Source organism: Eleutherodactylus coqui, chromosome 5, assembly GCF_035609145.1.
Source record: "Eleutherodactylus coqui strain aEleCoq1 chromosome 5, aEleCoq1.hap1, whole genome shotgun sequence".
Taxonomy (NCBI): domain Eukaryota; kingdom Metazoa; phylum Chordata; class Amphibia; order Anura; family Eleutherodactylidae; genus Eleutherodactylus; species Eleutherodactylus coqui.
The window spans coordinates 14,678,665-14,696,778 of record NC_089841.1 but is presented as its reverse complement, the minus strand read 5'-3'; the positions used below and the strand labels follow the sequence as shown (position 1 = coordinate 14,696,778).

Here is an 18,114-nt window from a genome sequence, read left to right as displayed (position 1 = left end):
GACCAGCCGTGTCACTCCCCACCACTACAAACCGTGATTGTTCCCAGCAAGAGAAACCACGTAATCTTGTAGATATGATACCTTTTAATGGCCAACAAAAATACATGATGTAATAATAGCGAGCTTCCGAACCAACGCAGGGTTCTTCTTCAGGCTTATGGATTGGATCTGAAGAGGCATGCATATTTATACACACTTATAACATACATACTTATGACAAGGCACAGATATGGATGTGATTGGTTCGCACTTAAAAGGAATTCTGCAACAGCAAACAAACTTTTTTTGTCTAGGCACTGATAGCGGAGTGAAAGTTTTATGGTCCCTAAATTACTGTTGGGGGGGGGGGGGAGAGAAAGGTCGCCAGGGGTAGAGATGCTAGACTGGATCTTCAGATCCAGTCCATAAGCCTGAAGAAGATCCCTGCGTTGGTTCACAAGCTCGCTATTACATCATGTATTTTTGTCAGCCATTAAAAGCTATCATATCTACAAGATTACGTGGTTTCTCTTGCTGGGAGCAATCACATTTTGCTCTACTGGCTAACATGGTACCAGATCTTTGTTTTCATTATCTCCTTCACTACATCATGGATACCACACCTCCTTTACCTAAGCATATGATTAGAATAGTCTGCCATTTGCCATGTTCTTACATACACATGGAAAGACTCTTATATACATATAGAAAGGTTATTTAGAACATTTGTTACACTATAACATAAAGCCTTGTTGGTGTAATGGGCTACTTCACAACAGCCTCCCTCTAAAAGGAAAAGATAGGATCATATATTCTTTAATTATTATTTTTTCCCTTTCCCCTTTCCTTATCCTCCTATATTGTTAGGCTAGATTCTAATACATATAGTAAGTCTGTTTTGTAATTCATTCCTCTGGGGTACCTTGTATATAACTTGAGGATCCAAAATGCCTCTCTTTTTAGGACTTTATTCTTTATATTGCCTCCTCTATTTGTACCTTTCACTTCTTGTATACCTTGGAATATGGTGTTCATCATAGAATAGTAGAGTTGGAAGGAACCTCCAGGGTCATCTGGTCCAACCCCCTGCTCAATGCCCCCTGCTACTATAGTTATAGTAATAATTACAATCTGTGCATTATAAAGCAGATTCACTTTACATATATGCTAGCTGATATACCCAGATTCGCCCGAGTTATTTGATACAGGTATTTACTTGTTGGAAAATTTTATGAAATCAAGGTTACTTTAGAGGAACCGAGGAATAAAATATGTATACACACAGAGTAGTGTTAGATTCTCCTCAGGCTGCATGTACCGATGTCCCTCTGCAGAATGTGCCACCCCTCCTATTCAGCTCATTTAGGACTAGAGATGAGCGAGTATACTCGCTAAAGGCAATTGCTCGAGCGAGCATTGCCTTTAGCGAGTATCTCTCCCGCTTGAGACTGCAGGTTCGGGTGCCGGCATGGGGGAGCGGTGAGTAGCGGCTGTCAGCAGGAGGGAGTGAGGGGGCGAGAGAGAGATCTCCCCTCCGTTCTGCCCCTCTCTCCCCCCGCAGCTCCGTGCCCGCTGCCGGCACCCGAACCTGCAGTCTCGAGCGGGGGAGATACTCGCTAAAGGCCATGCTCGCTCGAGCAATTGCCTTTAGCGATTATACTCGCTCATCTATATTTAGGACCTAAAGAATGCTCCTGCCAAATTTCATGCTTGTACGACACCATGAAGTTACATTACATAGGGGTGCACTTACTTTTATGGTTCAAAATGTGTTTTTATTTTTTTAGAAAACTATGCATTCAACATTTGATGACACCAAATATTATCAGATAACAACACATTACTATTTTATGTCAACTTTGTGTACCAAGACCTTAAACAGGATAGAAGAATAAACTTGTCTTAGTATGACTTCCTTGGCACTAACTATCTATAAAAAATAACATCATTTATTATTTAGAATTCTAGGAATGAGAATGATAAAGAAGAGGGGAAGAAGGAAGCGGAAGGATGGGGGGGGAAGGGTCCGACCTATTTACCCTTGAGGTAACCATCACAGATTTTGAGACTTAATTTTGGTTAGCTGATTGAGTTTGTCAGTGGGGGGGTATTGCCATTTGTAACCCATGTCGGCATCTCTGGTGTGTTACGGAGTATGATCCACATGGACCAGGTTGTCAGATATTTGTTATGCCTCATCTCATCCCTTGCACATATTTCTTCCATGTGTTGGATGTTATCTAATGCTTTAATCCACATCATTCTTGTGGGGGGCGATGGGGATTTCCATTTCCTGGGAATTATTTGGCGCATGGCTATGACGAAAAATCGTAATAGCGATTTTTTGACTTGTGTCAAGGGACCAGGGAACATCGACAATAGCGCTAATTCAGGTGTCAATTTTATATTTTGTCTACTCACCCATGAGTAGAGCTCACCGACCTCTTGCCAGAGGGGGCAGATCAATGAGCACGACCACCAGATATGGATGAAAGTACCTTTTTCTTTTAAGCATCTCCAGCAGACGTCTGGGTATTGTGGGAAGGCTCTGGCAAGCCCAGCGGGGGTCCTGTACCACCTTGTCAGAATCTTATAGTTTAGCTCCTGTAACTTGCTTGAGATGGTAATTTTATGTGTTAGGGTGTAGGCTCTCCTCCATGACTCCTCGGGGGGGGGGGGGGGAGCATCCGAGCTCCTTTTCCCATTCTCTTTCCAGCACAGCTCCGTTTCTTTGGCTATTCTCTGCTAGTAAGAATTGATATAGCTCTGATACCCTGCCCTTAGCTGTTTTGTTAAGTATAAATTTGTTTTCGAAGGATGTCGTGCCTGTTCCTAGCGATGCCGGTCCCCCTAGTGTTCTAATGTAGTGGCATATTTGGAGGTATTGGAACCATGCTCCAGCTGGTGTGTCCCTGCCTTCCAGGATCTCTCCTAGTGTTTTTATTCCGTTTCCCCAAAGCATGTTTTTGATTCTAGGGATTTCCTCTGTCCGGTCACTCACCAAGAGGTTTACCACCGGGGAGCCGTTATAAAATGTTGGGAGGTCTATATTTCCCACCAGTGGGGTCAGTGGTCCTGGTCTCTTTATCAGACCTGCTGTCAGTATTTCTTCCATAAATGGGGACAGTGCCGTATTTTTATGTTTCCCATTTCCTGGTATCCAGATTAGGCCATGTCCCCTGTATGGGACTGAGTCTTGTTCTGCTGACGCCCAGCGTTTCTGTGATCTACTCCGCACTACTTCCAGTACCCTTCTAGTCAGTGAGGCTTTGTGGTAGAGTGAAATATTGGGAATCCCCATTCCTCCACTCTCCCTAGGGCCGGTCAGGGCCCTCCAACTACGTCTCGGTCTTTTGTCGCCCCAGATGAATCTCATTATTATTTTCCTTATTTTACTTAAGTAGGCCCCTGGGAGTCTGATGGGGATGGTTTGGAGGATGTATAGTAGCCTAGGGAGGACATTCATTTTTATGGAACTGATCCTGCCAAACCAGGAGAGGGATACTGCCCGCCATCCCTCTAGATCCTTTTCGAGCTTTGCTAGGAGTGGTTTATAATTTGTTTGGAATAGATCCTTTATGTCTGGCGTAATTGTTGTGCCTAAATATTTGATCCCGTTTTTTTTTCCATCTGAACGGGAAGGCATTTCCCAAGTCCCTTTCCTCATTGTCGGGTATGTTAATATTCCAGATTTCTGATTTACTTAGATTTACTTTGAAATTGGAGAGGCGGTCGAATCTCCGAAAATCTTCCAAGATATTGGGTAAGGCTATCCTTGGATTTGATATGTAGAGTAGCAGGTCGTCAGCGTAAAGGGCGACTTTCTGCTCGCTTGTGGCCACCTGCATTCCCCGAATGTCGGAATTGGTTCTAAGAGCATTGGCCAAGGTCTCCATCACAATGATGTAAAGAAAGGGAGACAGGGGACAGCCCTGCCTCGTGCCGTTCCTAATCTGGACCTGATTGGACAATTTCCCATTTACTCGTATTTTTGCTGACGGATTATTATAAAGTGCCATTATCCACTCTAAGAACCTTGTGCCCAGCCCTATCTGTTTTAACGTTGCCTGCAGAAAACCCCAGTCCACTCTGTCAAAGGCCTTCTCGGCATCGACCGAAAGAAGGCAGAGTGGGGCACCTGCCTTTGCGGCCCTCGATATGAGTGCCAATGTACGGACTGTACTGTCCCCTGCCTCCCTTCCGGGGATGAAACCCACTTGGTCCCCGTGTATCAGGGTTGGTATCTGGCGCTTCAGGCGGCTCGCTAACATTTTAGCAAACAATTTAGTGTCAACATTTAGAAGCGATATTGGCCTGTAACTTCCACAATTAGTCGGGTCTTTCCCAGGCTTTGGAAGGACTGTTACAACCGCCTGCAGCGCCTGCGCCGGAAAGGGGGATGCTCTAGAAACTGTGTTGAATGCTTCCAACATTAGGGGGGCCAGGTATCCTATACATGTCTTATAAAAGCAGGGTGTGAACCCGTCTGGGCCCGGGCTTTTACCGATTTTCAACGACCCGACCGCCTCTTCCAAGTCCTGCATTGTAAAATCAGTCTCTAATGCCATCGTGTCTTCGTGGGATATGTTCTTAGGGGCATGGGTTGCTATGTATGTGTCTCTCTCCTTCCTATGGTCCCCTTCAGTGTTGTTCTGTTCTTTATCTAAATTATATAATTTCTGATAATATGCGTGGAAGCTCTCGAGGATCCTGGTATTGTCGTGGACCAATCCCTCTCCTGGTTTATCTATAGTGAAGACGTAGGTTTGAGGTGATCTAGGATTTAATGCTCTAGCCAGTCCCTTGCCACACTTGTCCCCATATTCATAGAACCTTCCTCTGGCTCTGTCACGTTGACAGAGAGAGGTCTGCTCCAATATATTGAGAATATTTGTTCTAGTCCCTGAGATCTCTGCTGCGGTGTCTGCAGCGGGTGTCGCTTTATTTGTTGACTCAAGTGTGTTTAGGTGAGTCAATAGGGCCTCTAGTTTGGTGGACCTCAACTTTTTAATTCTGGATCCGTGCAATATAAAAATTCCTCGTAATACGCACTTGAGGGCCTCCCACTTCACGGGGGCTGCGGTTGTATCAGTGGCATGGTTGGCTATAAAGGAATCTATTGCCAGCTGTATTTCTTGTAGACCTACCACGTCGTCCAGTAGGTTGTCATTTAAGCGCCACTCTGGGCTCTGTTTATTCCTCTGTCCTGTCCCCAGTGAACCCCAGACTGGAGCATGGTCCGACCACACAAAGGAGCCTATGGATGAGGAGGGTTTTCTGTCTAGTAGGCTATGTGATATATAAAGATAGTCTAATCTGTGGTAACTGTTGTGAGCTAGTGAGTGAAAGCTATAGTCCCTATCTCTAGGGTGGAGTGTCCTCCACAAGTCTACCAATCTAAGGCTAGCTAGTTCTGTTTTGAGTCTGTGCGTTGTTGTGGGGGAAGCCCCCGACTTACCCCCCGAGGAGTCACGAGCCGGATCCATGCAGAGGTTAAAAGTCGCCTCCCATGATGATATTGGACCCGTTCGTGAAGGTCGCCAGAGCCCTCAGCGTTCGGATTCCAAAGCTTTTCTGGCCTAGGTTGGGGAAATAAACGTTAGTTAATGTAAAGATTTCAGCATTTACTTGGATTTTTAAGAATAGGTATCTCCCGTTTTTGTCTATCTCGTAGGCCAACACCTTATGTGGTAAACTTTTATGTATTGCTATAGAAGTGCCTCCTGTTTTTTTCGTCGGATGTGTGCTATGATACCACGATGTATAGTGACGGTACCTACATTTCGGTACTTTAGATTCCTGGAAGTGTGTTTCCTGTATGAAGATTATCATTGTCTTCCGACGGTGGAAGTGGTCCATGATCTGCCCCCTCTTGGCCGGTTTGTTTAACCCCCTGGTGTTAAAAGTGCTAAAGGTGATGTCAGCCATCTGGTCGGGATATGAGGTGTCTCAGCTGAGGTCGGGAGTGGATAGGTGGGTGTAAAACGGGTGTGTGGGAAGGAGGTGTTGTGTTAAGCTTGAAAAAGCCCGTAGAGAGGGAAAGAAGAGAGAAAGGTGAGAAAGGCTTGTTTGTTGAAGCCTTGCGCAGCGCAGAGTAATTGCGCATGGTTGCTGGGTGGATTGCTAGCTTGAGCTTGCCAGTGTTCGCAAAAGTGCGAATGGTCACCCTGTGTATGGGGAGCAAGGAGGTACCGGAAGGAGGTGTTCCAAACCCCCGCGTCCTCCACCCATGTATCCAACATGTATTTGTTACTGCTGGCCCCTATTTGAGGCCTTGGAGGATATTCCCCGAGGCACCAGGGAGTGTATGGTGGTGTTCTATATTTAAGAATCTGAAAAGTCTGAAAATGGAGAAGGAAGTTAAGGTCAAGGTTGATGAGACGTATCATTAGAGAGTGAAAAAGGGAAACGAGAAAAGAACCATCTGCAACCTCAGTTAGTAACTATTAACTTAATAAGCGTCTCATAAGTCTGGTCTCTTTAACGTGAGATCAGTCTCTAGGTTCGCATATCCTTTCCGCCTCGGTGTGTGGACTCCCGCTCCATTTTTCCCAGGGCCCAACTTCAATGGCTTATGGGGGTGTATGTTCGTTTTGTCTCTGCTTCTGTTCGCGGAGCGACCGAGGTACGGATGAAAGGGTCAGTGTCTCTTGAATGTTCTGGACTGATGTTACGAGGGGCCAAAAGGGAGGCCGTATGTCCTCTTTAAGTTTGCTCCCGTCGGTTCAGGTGTTCCTGTCTGTGCGCGTTCTTTTATCTCTTTGCGCTTTTGGTTGCATGGTCTGCCACTGTTCTTGCGTTGTGGGTGCTAGGGCCGTTGGAACCATGGGCCAGTCAGGAAGGGCGACCATTGGTAGTTGCAAAGTTCCTAGAAAGTTCGAGAGGTCACCCATGTTGCGGAAAACCGCTGTTTTCCCATCTTTTGTGGCGGACAGCGAAAAGGGGAATCCCCATCTATACAGGGTCCTCTGTGCTTTCAGGGCTGTTAAAAGAGGTCTGAGGGCTCCTCTCATTCGCAGGGTGTGGCGTGCCAGATCTTGGAGGAATATGATGGGCTTTCAGTTGTGGTGCAAGTCTCCTCTTTCTCTGGCTTTTCTAATTATCGCGTCTTTGTCTTTATAGAAGTGCACTCTGCATATGATATCTCTTGGCGTATTGGGGTCCGTGGCCCTGGGCCCCAAGGCTCTATGGATTCGGTCTATCTCCACTGGATTCTCTGTTGACCGTTTCAGTAGTTGTTGAAAAAAAGTCTGCGCCCACTCCTCAAGCTGCTGGCTCTCAACCTCCTCCGGCAGGCCCCGTATTCGTATATTATTTCGGCGTTTCCGATTTTCCAAGTCATCAATATGCATAATGAGACCTGTAATCTGATCGGCCTGGGCTTGTATAGCTTGTCTGTGGGTTTCTAATATGGCTGCCGTGCCCTCCTGAGTGTCTTCTATTTGCACTATTCTGTGGCCTAAGTGCTGCATATCTGAACGAATGCTGTCTAGTACTTGTTTGTTGGAAGATTCAAACTTATGAAACAGTTCGGTCAGTTCATTTTTTTGTCGGTATCGCCATTATGTGGCGCTTCCACTCCTCATCTCCTATATCGTGTGGAGAGCCTCTATTCTCTTTAGGGGATGGACTAGCCATGGTATTAGGCATATGTGAGGGTGTCCATGAGGGGCTATCACTCCTGCCAGCCATGTATGCCTGTGCTGTAGGGGAGGGTGTGCTGTGCTGTGTGCAGGGGCTGCTGCCCGGAGTACTCACTGCACCCTCGGTCTGTGTGCCTGCTCTCTGCTCCAGCCGTCCTTGTGGGGAGAAGTCCGTTCTGCTTGCTCCTCTTGCTGCTCTGCCTTCTGCTAGTTCCCTCTTATCTGGCATCTCCAGGGTGCCTTCTCTTGAGTGCCGAGCTGCTGATGAGTGCAAGAGATGATCTGCCTCCCGTGCTTCTGCTAGTGCCGGCGCCATCTTGCTCCTCAGTCACCTCCCCCGCTCCGCCGAGATAACGCTCCATTCCGCCGCTTCTGCTGACCGGAGTGCAGGACTGCGATCGGGTGGGTCTTCTCTTCCCCATGGGCTACACTGCTCTTCTTTACTGCCGCTCACCGGTGCCTCAGGGCTGCAGGAAAGGTAGGAGACGCGGGAGCCCGTCCGAAGTGCGGCTTATCCCGCCACCCGCTTGGCCACCTGCACTTACTTTTACAATAAGCATTGAATAATCAAGTTGTGACCACTTTACTTTTCCCATTTAGAAACTAAAGAATGGTTTTGCTAAATTTCATGTTTGTATGACACCGGGAAGTTAAAGAATTAGATTTGGTACATTACACAGGGGTGCCAATATTTTTGCACTTAGCATTGAATAATCGAGTTGTGACCCCTGTACTTTGCCTACTTGGGACCTAAAGAATGGTCGTGCCAAATTTCATGTTTGTACTATACCGGGAAGTTACATTACATAGGGATGCCAATATTTTTGCACTTAGCATTGAATTTTCGAGTTGTGATCTCTTTACTTTTCCTATTTTAGACCTAAAGAAGTTAGAGAATTAGTGAATTAGTGGCGAGTCAATAACTCAGTCAGTTAGTGAGGGCTTTCACACATTTATGTGTGTGTTTATATATATATAATCTAGTGTAACAATATCATTTTTTTTGCAACATTTATGTTTAGGCACTATGATAATATATTTCCTTATAGGGGGAGTCTGCTGTGAACAAGCCTATTACACCAACAGGGCTTTATGTTATAGTGTAGCAAATGTTATACATAAACTACCCATGTGTATGTAAGAACATGGCAAGTTACATATTATTCTAAAAATATGCTTAGGTAAAGTAGGTGTGGTATCCATGTGGTAGTGGAAGGGAGTGACACGGCTGGTCATAATCAAGAACCAGAGACATTCAGCTGTTTTATTCTTTTAAAACTATGGTGAGGGAACACTTAGCTAACTTAAATGAATTCAAGTCTTCTAAAGGAAGCAGCGCAGGTAATTGCTGAACCACTCGACATAATCTTTGAAAATTCCTGGAGAACAGGAGAAGTCCCAGAAGATTGGAAACGGCAAATGTAGTCTCTATCTTCAAAAAAAGGGAAGAAGGTGGATCCAGGAAAATACAGGCCTGTGAGCCTGACTTCTATAACGGGAAAGCTCTCTGAACACAATATTAAACAGCATGTATGCAAGTACTTGGATGAGAATAAACTAATTAACTTGAGCCAGCATGGGATTGTAACAAACAAATCATGCCAGACAAATCTAATTTCCTTCTATGACAGAATCACCAACCGGGTTGATCCTGAAAATGTGATAGATATAGTAGATCTTGACTTTAGTAAAGCATTTGACAAAGTATCTCATACCACCCTTATTGAAAAAAATTACAAAATATGGGATTGAAAAGGCAACTGTTAGGCTGATTAACAACTGTTGAGTGATCGTACTCAAAGAGTTATCCTAAACGGCTGCACATCCAAGTGGAAGAATGTATCAAGTGGGGGACCACAAGGCTCCGTCCTGGGCCCACTGTTGTTTAACATTTTTATAAATGATCTGAGGAATGAATTGATGGCAAACTGATCAAATTTACAGATAACACAAAGCTAAGTGGGATAGCTAACACTAGGGAAGAGAGAGAGGGTATTTAAAAAGATCTAGAAAAGCGTGAACAGTGGGCAGAGACTAACAGAATGGTATTTAATTAGGAGAAATTCAAAGTCCTACATCTAGGTCACTAAAAGAAAAAAAAGCACATACAGAATGGAAGGAATTGAGCTAAGTAATTTAGCACATGTGTAAAAGACTTGGGTACACTAATAGCCCTTCACCTTATAGGCAGTATTAAAGCTATATTTAATTGATACAATTAAACACTTGCCAGCAGTCCACCATCAGGGCTGCTGGTTATACTACTTTTGTTATTTTAAAATATAAATCTTTTAATTTGTATAGTGCCGACTTATTCTACAGCGCTTTCAGGTGATTTATTTATTAAATATTATTTTTGGAGATTAAATAGTAATGAAACTACTATCTTTCTAAGTATCTACTTTATATAGATTAGACTTCCTCTTTACCGACCCTTTTCTCTTATCCCTGGATGTTATTGTTAACAGGGATATTTGTGGTAAAAGGCTTCTTATCTATACCTCAGCATAGAAGACAGTGCAGGGTTTGCTGTTGTCAGGCCACTAATGTTCTCCTCATGAATCATCTTTTTTTAGTTCACTATATGAATTTGGAATTATCGTGTCACTTTTATGTCCACTTGAACCCCTATTTTAATTGCATCAATAAAATTTACTTGTAAGACTGTCTACTGTGAAGGGCTATATATTGATAACAGACCTTTTTCTGCCCCGTGAATTTGGGTGTATTAATAGATCACAGACTGAGCATGAGTCAACAATGTGATGCAGCAGCAAAAAAGGTAAACAGAATTCTGGGATGTATTAAGATAAGCATAGAGCCTAGGTCATGTGGGGTAGTTATCCCCTTCTACTCTTCCTTAGTCAGACCTCATCTGGAATACTCTGTCCAATTCTGCACACCACAATTAAAAAAAGACATAGACAAACTGGAGTTAGCTTAGTGAAAAGCTACTAGGATAGTGAGCAGTCTTCAAATCATGTCCTATGAGGAACAGTTAAAGTATCTGGGAATGTTTATCTTGCAAAAAGAAGGCTGGGGGGTAGGGGGTGGGTGGCTTGGCATGGAAGAGTGAGGTCGCATGTATTGGAGCTCCACTGCCGCTTACCTTCAGCCAAATGGGAATACCCCTTTCAAACAACCCCCACTGATCATGACTAGAGTGGGGAAACGAAGGACAGACCAGGCGCAGGTTCACGGATCCCCACTGAGCAGGTTTCTGCTTTGGACGAGTGCCGCCGGAGCAGGGAGGAGGCTCTCCAACATGGTGCCAGGTGTTCACGCAGAACCCGCGCTGCGACCAGATGCAGAAGCTCCCTCCCCAGGTGCTGCTAGAGCTGGGAAGCCGCCGGCAGACAAAACCCCAAGACAGCAGGGGAAGCCCGCCCAGGAGCGGATCAGGGATGCGGGACACTGTCCTCAGGCACAGAGAAGCACCCCTCCATCATGGTGCCGGACCACAGGCAGAGCCCACACCAAAGCCTACGGGGGACCTGGAGGCTCTGCTACCACACTCTGTCGGAGCAGGCAAGCTCCCTGCCGATAACACCCTGGGAAGACACCTGGAGCCCACTATGCAGCAGATCAGAGACGCAGAGGCTCCATCTCCAGGCGCAGTGGGAACAGGGAAGCCCCCCACGAACATGGAGCTGGACACTGTTAGTAAGGGGAATAGGGCAAAAGACCCGGGGACATTCTCAGGAACCCCTGCCCACCTAACACCCTACCCAAAGGGAAGTGAGACCCATAAAGCTCCCATACGGGCACAGCCCCAAAGCAAAAGCCAGCACAAGCAATCTGGAGGCAGCTCCCAGTCAGCTATTGAAGGACATTAAAGCCACAAACAAGGCAGTGCATGAGGGTATTACGACCCCTCTTATTCGATCTCCAACTTCTCAGGGGGTTAATACAAACATATTGTACCAGGCCCTAGCACCCCACAGATTCCCGCCCAGTAACTTCTGTTATTCCAATGGCGCCACCCACAGATGACTCTCAAACACTACAAGCCTTGTGGGTCATGATCCGGGCTCTACCCACCAAAACTGATTTAGAGATGCAGCTGAGGCACATAGAAGAGAAACACGACAAGGCCATCGCTACAGTTAGTCACTCAGTACAGGTCCTCACAGAAAGGGTTATGGCCCTAGAAGAGAACCCCGAGGTTTCGTCTATGGACTTTCAACAGCTCACACTCGTAGTAGAAAAACAGCAGAAACAGCTCTGGGAATTGACCTTTCACCTTGACAATATTGAGACCATCATAACAACCTAAAGTTAGGAGGTCTCCCAGAGAACATACCCCAGATGCGATACATGAGTGTGTAACGGCTATCTTCAACAAATTGCTACACCACCCAGAAGACAGAGCAATAGAACTGGACAGGGTCCATAGAGTTCTGAAGGGGAGAACACAGAATTCTAACCTACCAAGGGACGTCATTTGTCGTGTGCATTTTTATAGGCAGAAGGAGAAAATCCAACGACTTGCCTGGGAAAGAGGTCCAGTCAAATTCAACGGAGCGGAGATCACTATTTTGCCTGACATTTCCAGACTGACTCTCAACTGCAGGAGCTTGATCCGCCCTCTGCTGGAGGCAGCGTGTCGAGCGGACGCGATCTACAAGTGGGGTCACCCCTCCCACCTGATGCTCAGAAAGCGGGTCGCCTATTCACAGTAAGATCACCGGCGGATCTGGAGGGGACGTTTAGGTTTCTAGATGTCCCAGCAGTCCTGGTCCCAGACTGGACTGAGCCTATGGACACTACTCCGACAAATCCTTGAGTCAAGGGATCTCCTCGAAGTGAGTTCAGATGGCACAGGAATGGAGACCGATTCCTACAAGCCGTCCAGAGAACCTTGGACTGTATGTTCTCGTCGTCTGAAATTCCACAAGATGCATCATTTCTTTAACTAGTTGCTCTCTCAGTTGATGGGCTATATCGTGTTCAACTTATCTACAGTTTCCCACAGTGTTAGCTTTACCGCTTGTGGCGGTCCAGAACTTCTGAGCAGGGTTACAAAGAAAAGCAGCTAGTTGCAAGGAAACATAATTTATTGTTTTTTCTGGTGAATTGATACCTGAGTTCAGCAGCGCCCTTACCGTCTCAGTGCACTTCCACATTTCCCCTAATAGGGTATCAGGGAACCAGGTTTCACCCTTTGGTTTTGGGGGAACAGGCTCCCTGACTAAAATATAGTTGCTAACCACAAGGTTAGCTTTATGTTTGGTTGTCCTTGTCTTATCTCCCCTGGTGCGTCTTGTGTGTCCCCCCCCCCCCCCCTCGTTTCTCGCCCTTTCTCTCCTTTTTTTCTTCCTTCTCTTGCTTTTCACGCTCTCTCTCTAGTTCCCGGGCACGTCGGCAACTATGCCAGTAGATTCCGCTAACCTCTCGATAATCTCGATTAATGCGCAGCGTTTGAATGTTACAGAGAAACTGTTCTCCTTCCTCCATCTTCTATGGAAAAAAAGAGTGCAGGTGGCCTTCATCCAGGGGACCCATTTCCACACAAACGCATGTCCTAGGTTCTCAGATGCCAGATTCTTAAACGCCTACCACAGCACGAACGCAGAATCCAAATCCACGGGTGTTTCAATCCTCATCGCCAACTCCGTTTTGTGGGAACAGGGAGAGACCCGATGTGATCTGGGAGGTAGATATCTGTTTCTGAAAGGTAAGCTCACCAGCACACCAGTCACATTTGCTGCAGTCTATTCTCCCAACTCCAACCAGGTGTCCTTTCTCGAAAGGATCCTGGAGGAATGGAGGAATTTAAGGAAGGCACCCTGGTGCTGGCGGGAGACTTTATTGTTCCCCTAGATCCACAGATAGACACATCCAAAGGTAGTGATAGTATCTCCCTGTCCGCCCATCGCAGGATTAAAAGAACACTCCTCAAGTACCAACTTGTAGACGCCTGGAGAGTCCTACACCCCACCACTAAAGACTACAAATTTTTCTCCCAACCACATAACACATTCAAGAATCGACTATTTTCTCCTTCAACATTCATCGCTGCCTACACTAGTCTCGGCTTCAATCGACAATATCACATTTTTAGATCATGCCAAGGTTACACTAACGTTAAAGTTACCTACCTTGCACAATAGAGCGTAGCACTGGCGCCTTAACGAATGGTTTCTTTACGACCCGGTAGCCTCAGACGAAATTCACAAAGCACTAAAAGATTACTTTGACCATAACGACACACCAGATGTAGATCCTCAAACGGTGTGGAAGGCACACAAATGCGTAATTCGGGGATTCTGCGTAAGCCTTGGCTCTCGTATTGAGAAAGAGCGTTATGCACACCTTAGGGGGCTGCTGGATCAGATTCAGGCACTAAAGTCTATTCACAAATCTACCCCTGATAGCGCAAGGTGGGCAGAGTTGCTCCAACTCAGGGAGAAGGTTCGCTCTTATTGCCTGGAGCAAATGAGTTTGGCGAAATGCAGGCGTCATTTTCACAAATTTGGAGACCAACCCAGCCGTGCATTAGCCCAGGCACTCCGTACTGCAAGAGCCAGAACGTATGTTCCGCATATCAACAACCCCAATGGCCGCAAGCTGCATTTACCTCAACAAATATCCGAAGCATTTCGGGAGTACTATCATTCCCAATACAACTTATCTCCACCACAGTCAGAACAGGCCAGGGAACATAAGAGGGTCCTGATCCAGGAATACCTTCAGCATTCTAACCTATGTAGATTCCCTCAGGAGGCTATAGACGCGATGGAGGCGTCAATCTCTCCGATTGAACTAGCAGAAGCGCTTGCAGACTCTCAGACGGGGAACGCTCCAGGGCCGGATGGGCTTACTTTAACATACTACAAGAAATACGCAGAAACTCTTTCCTGAACTTCATTCAGGCCTTTAACTCCATAACATCCGGGAACAAAATACCTAGAGATACCTTAACAGCACACATTGCGGTCATTCCTAAAGAGGGGAAGGACCCATCACAATGCCACAGCTACCGCCTTATGTCTTTGCTGAACGCAGACCTGAAATTGTTCCCCCAAATTCTTGCAAACAGGATCTCCCCCTACCTACATACTACAATTCACAAGTATGAAGGTAGTCTCTGAAGGTAGTCCCACTTAGAGAGGCGAGGGAGATACAACTAAAGCCATTAATTTGATACACCTGGCACGTAGATTTTCTCTACCGGTATGCCTACTGTCAACAGATGCAGATAAAGCATTTGACAGGGTGAAGTAGGATTTCCGGTTTGCGACCGTGACCCACATGGGTATGGGGCCTAATATGCTACAATGGATTGCAAGTTTATACTCCTGCCCATCGGCATCAGTTAGGGCAAACGGCCAGCTCTCAACATCATTTCCTATCTCAAATGGTACAAGGCAGGGCTGCCCTCTATCGCCCCTGATTTTCATTCTATGCCTGGAACCACTGCTGTCACAAGTCCGTTTCAATCCAAATATTCAGGGGATCAAAGGGGGCGACACAGAACACAAGATTGGGGCATATGCAGACGATCTCCTGTTTTTCATCTCTAATCCGCAAATTTCCCTGCCAAACCTAATGACTGAAATTAACCAATACTCCACACTGTCTAACTTTAAGATTAACTATCACAAATCAGCAGCACTCAATGTCTCTCTCCGACAACCTCTAGTTGAAGAGCTCAAGGACTTCTTCTCATTTTCATGGGCAAGGGACTATATTCACTGTTTGGGGACCGATTTAGCGCCAAACAGTGAGGACCTATACTCAGCCAACTTCCCAGTACTCCGAAATAAGATCAGACAGGACCTTAATTCTTGGACCGAAGGCACCTTTTCTTGGTTTGCAGGGGAGCAATTATTAAAATGAATATCCTCCCCAGAGTTCTATATCTGTTCCAGGCCCTCCCTATACACGTGCCTAAACTTATATCTACATTTATCTGGGCAGGAAAGGCTTCCCGGTTAGCACGGAACACGTTGTCTAGACCGAAAAACAAGGGGGGCATGGGGATTCCAGATTTTATGAGATACTACCAGGCAGCCCAATTAGTAAGTATTGTAGACTGGCATCGGCACTCAACCCTTAAGCAGTGGATTGCCATAGAACAAGCTGCGACTCCCCTGCTGCTTGTAGTTCTTCCATGGACTGACGGTCCAGTCGCTATAGAATTGGCACACCACCCCACTATCGGTCGTACATTGTCGATCGCCACCAAAGTACTTATTAGGGCAGATATATTCTTCAGGCCCTCCCCAATGTTCCCAATTTTGGGCAACCCAAGGTTTCCACCGGGCAGCGAGAGCAAAGTATTCCGTACATAGTTTGCAGAAGGCAGATTTAGGGCAGAGCACTTTATACAGGAATGCCAGTGGCTCCCAGTGGAAATGCTAAGAGAGACTACTGATCTAGCCCCACTCCTGTTATGGCAGACACTACAGTTGAGACATTTTCTCCTGTCCCTGCCTCATCCTAGCGCATTTGCCCAGCCAAAAACACAGTTTGAATGTATCTGTAGTAAAGAGGGCCCCTCTACACATACTTTATCCAGATTGTATAATATACTTAATATAGAACTGGAGGCATCACCACCAGGATACATTGGGAAATGGGAAGAGGAGCTGGGAATCAATTTCACTCCTGAGGAAAGAGACAGAATCTTCACCATTACGCACTCTTCATCAATATCCAGTAAAATACAAGAATCAGGATTTAAGATCCTTTCTAGGTGGTACAGGGTGCCCTCCCACTTACATAAGATATTCCCATCGGTCTCCCCCTTATGCTGGAGATGCGGGGCAGAGCAGGGGACTATGTTGCACGTCTTTTGGGACTGTCCGGTGCTGGGGGGGCTTCTGGTCAGAGGTATGGCGGATTGCTACTAAATTTACCCATTTTTCTCTGGCAAAATCTCCGTCTCTATTCCTCCTGCATCATTGTGATATACCACTGACGGTCTACAAAAAATCTGTGCTATGCTTTCTGGTGGGCGTGGCGAGATCTTGTATTCCCAGACTCTGGAGACAGACAGCCCCGCCGTCGATGGCTTTATGGCTTAATACAGTAAGATGGATTATGGAGATGGAGGACATCTCTGCGACACCAAAGGGCACACAAGAAAGGTTTCAAAGAACATGGTATCACTGGACAGTTTTCCAGGACTCAGAGGAGTATCGATTGTTACTCAACCCCCAAACTAAATTATTTACTTTAATTCACATATTTACATTTTTTGTTATCCTCAGTTTTATTTCTTTTATTCTATTTTATTTCCATCAGTATTTTCTCCGTACACCCCCCATGTGTCTTGTCTATTTGTTAGGCATTTTTGATATTAATATCCAGTGTGAAGTGCCAAGAGGTCTTATATAGTGTTTTGGTGAAATAATTGCAGATGGAGAAAAGAAGGTCGGCAAGTTTTGATCTCTGCAACCTGTTTAAGTCATGTTTTATGTATACTAGAGAAAAGTTTTCACACTTTCTAATACTGAGGTTTTTCCGAGTGTGAACTGTGTTGATTGCTGATAGTCATAACCCAATTGTATTTGCACAAATAACTGCAATAAATAAAGAATTTATAAAAAACAAAAAAGGCTGAGAGGAGATTTAATAGCGGTCTACAAATACTGTAAGGTCTGTCACAGTACAGAGGGATCATCCCTATTCACATTTGCACAAGGAAAAACTAGAAGCAAAGGGATGAAACTGAAAGAGAGGAGACACAGATTAGATATTAGAAAAAGCTTTTTGACAGTGAGAGTGATCAATGAGTGGAACAGGTTGCCACAGGAAGCAGTGAGTTCTCCTTCAATGGAAGTTTTCAAACAGAGGCTGGACAGACATATGTCTGGGATGATTTAGTGACCGTGCATCAAGCAGGGGGTTGGACCTGAGGACCCTAGAGGTCCTTTCCAACTCTACCATTCTATGATACATCATTCTTAAATATGGTAATACCAGATGATGTCACTGGAGAGGGGAGAGATTCTGATGATGCCACATTACATCATTCTTAGCTATGGTAATAACAGTTGATGTCACTGGAGAAGTGATGGACTCTGGAAATATTTGTAGTGATATTTATTAATGTCTTCCCATGTACAGGATTACACAGTAGTGAAGAAGACCTCTGGTGATGGCTGTCAGGCCCCTGTGTGTGATGGATGGGGAAGACCCCTGAGCCCAATCCCGGGGCCCGCACCTCACCCCCTGATACATAAGGACATCAATGTACAGAAGATTCTAGAACTCACCAACAAGATGATTGAGCTGCTGACTGGAGAGGTGACGCTGCAGGAAATGCTGGGACATTATACAGTAACAGCACTGGAGGCTTCTGGCTGATGACTGTATATTGTGTTGTCAGGTTCCTATAAGGTGTCAGGATGGCGCTGTCTATTTCTCCATGGAGGAGTGGGAGTATTTAGAAGGACACAAGGATCTGTACAAGGACGCCATGATGGAGACCCGCCAGTCGCTCCCATCACCAGGTAATAGACAGGACTAAATCCACGGGGAC

General features: G+C 45.7%; 1 protein-coding gene across 1 annotated transcript in view; it reads left to right on the top strand.

The window, feature by feature from the left end:
- The window catches only part of LOC136629011 (zinc finger protein 345-like), a 185,224-nt gene that overhangs the window by 5,336 nt on the left and 161,774 nt on the right, over nt 1–18,114 (top strand). The window contains exon 3 of the mRNA XM_066605115.1: nt 17,700–17,879. Coding sequence (XP_066461212.1) covers nt 17,700–17,879 — 180 coding nt within the window. The remainder of the gene's footprint in view (nt 1–17,699; nt 17,880–18,114) is intronic.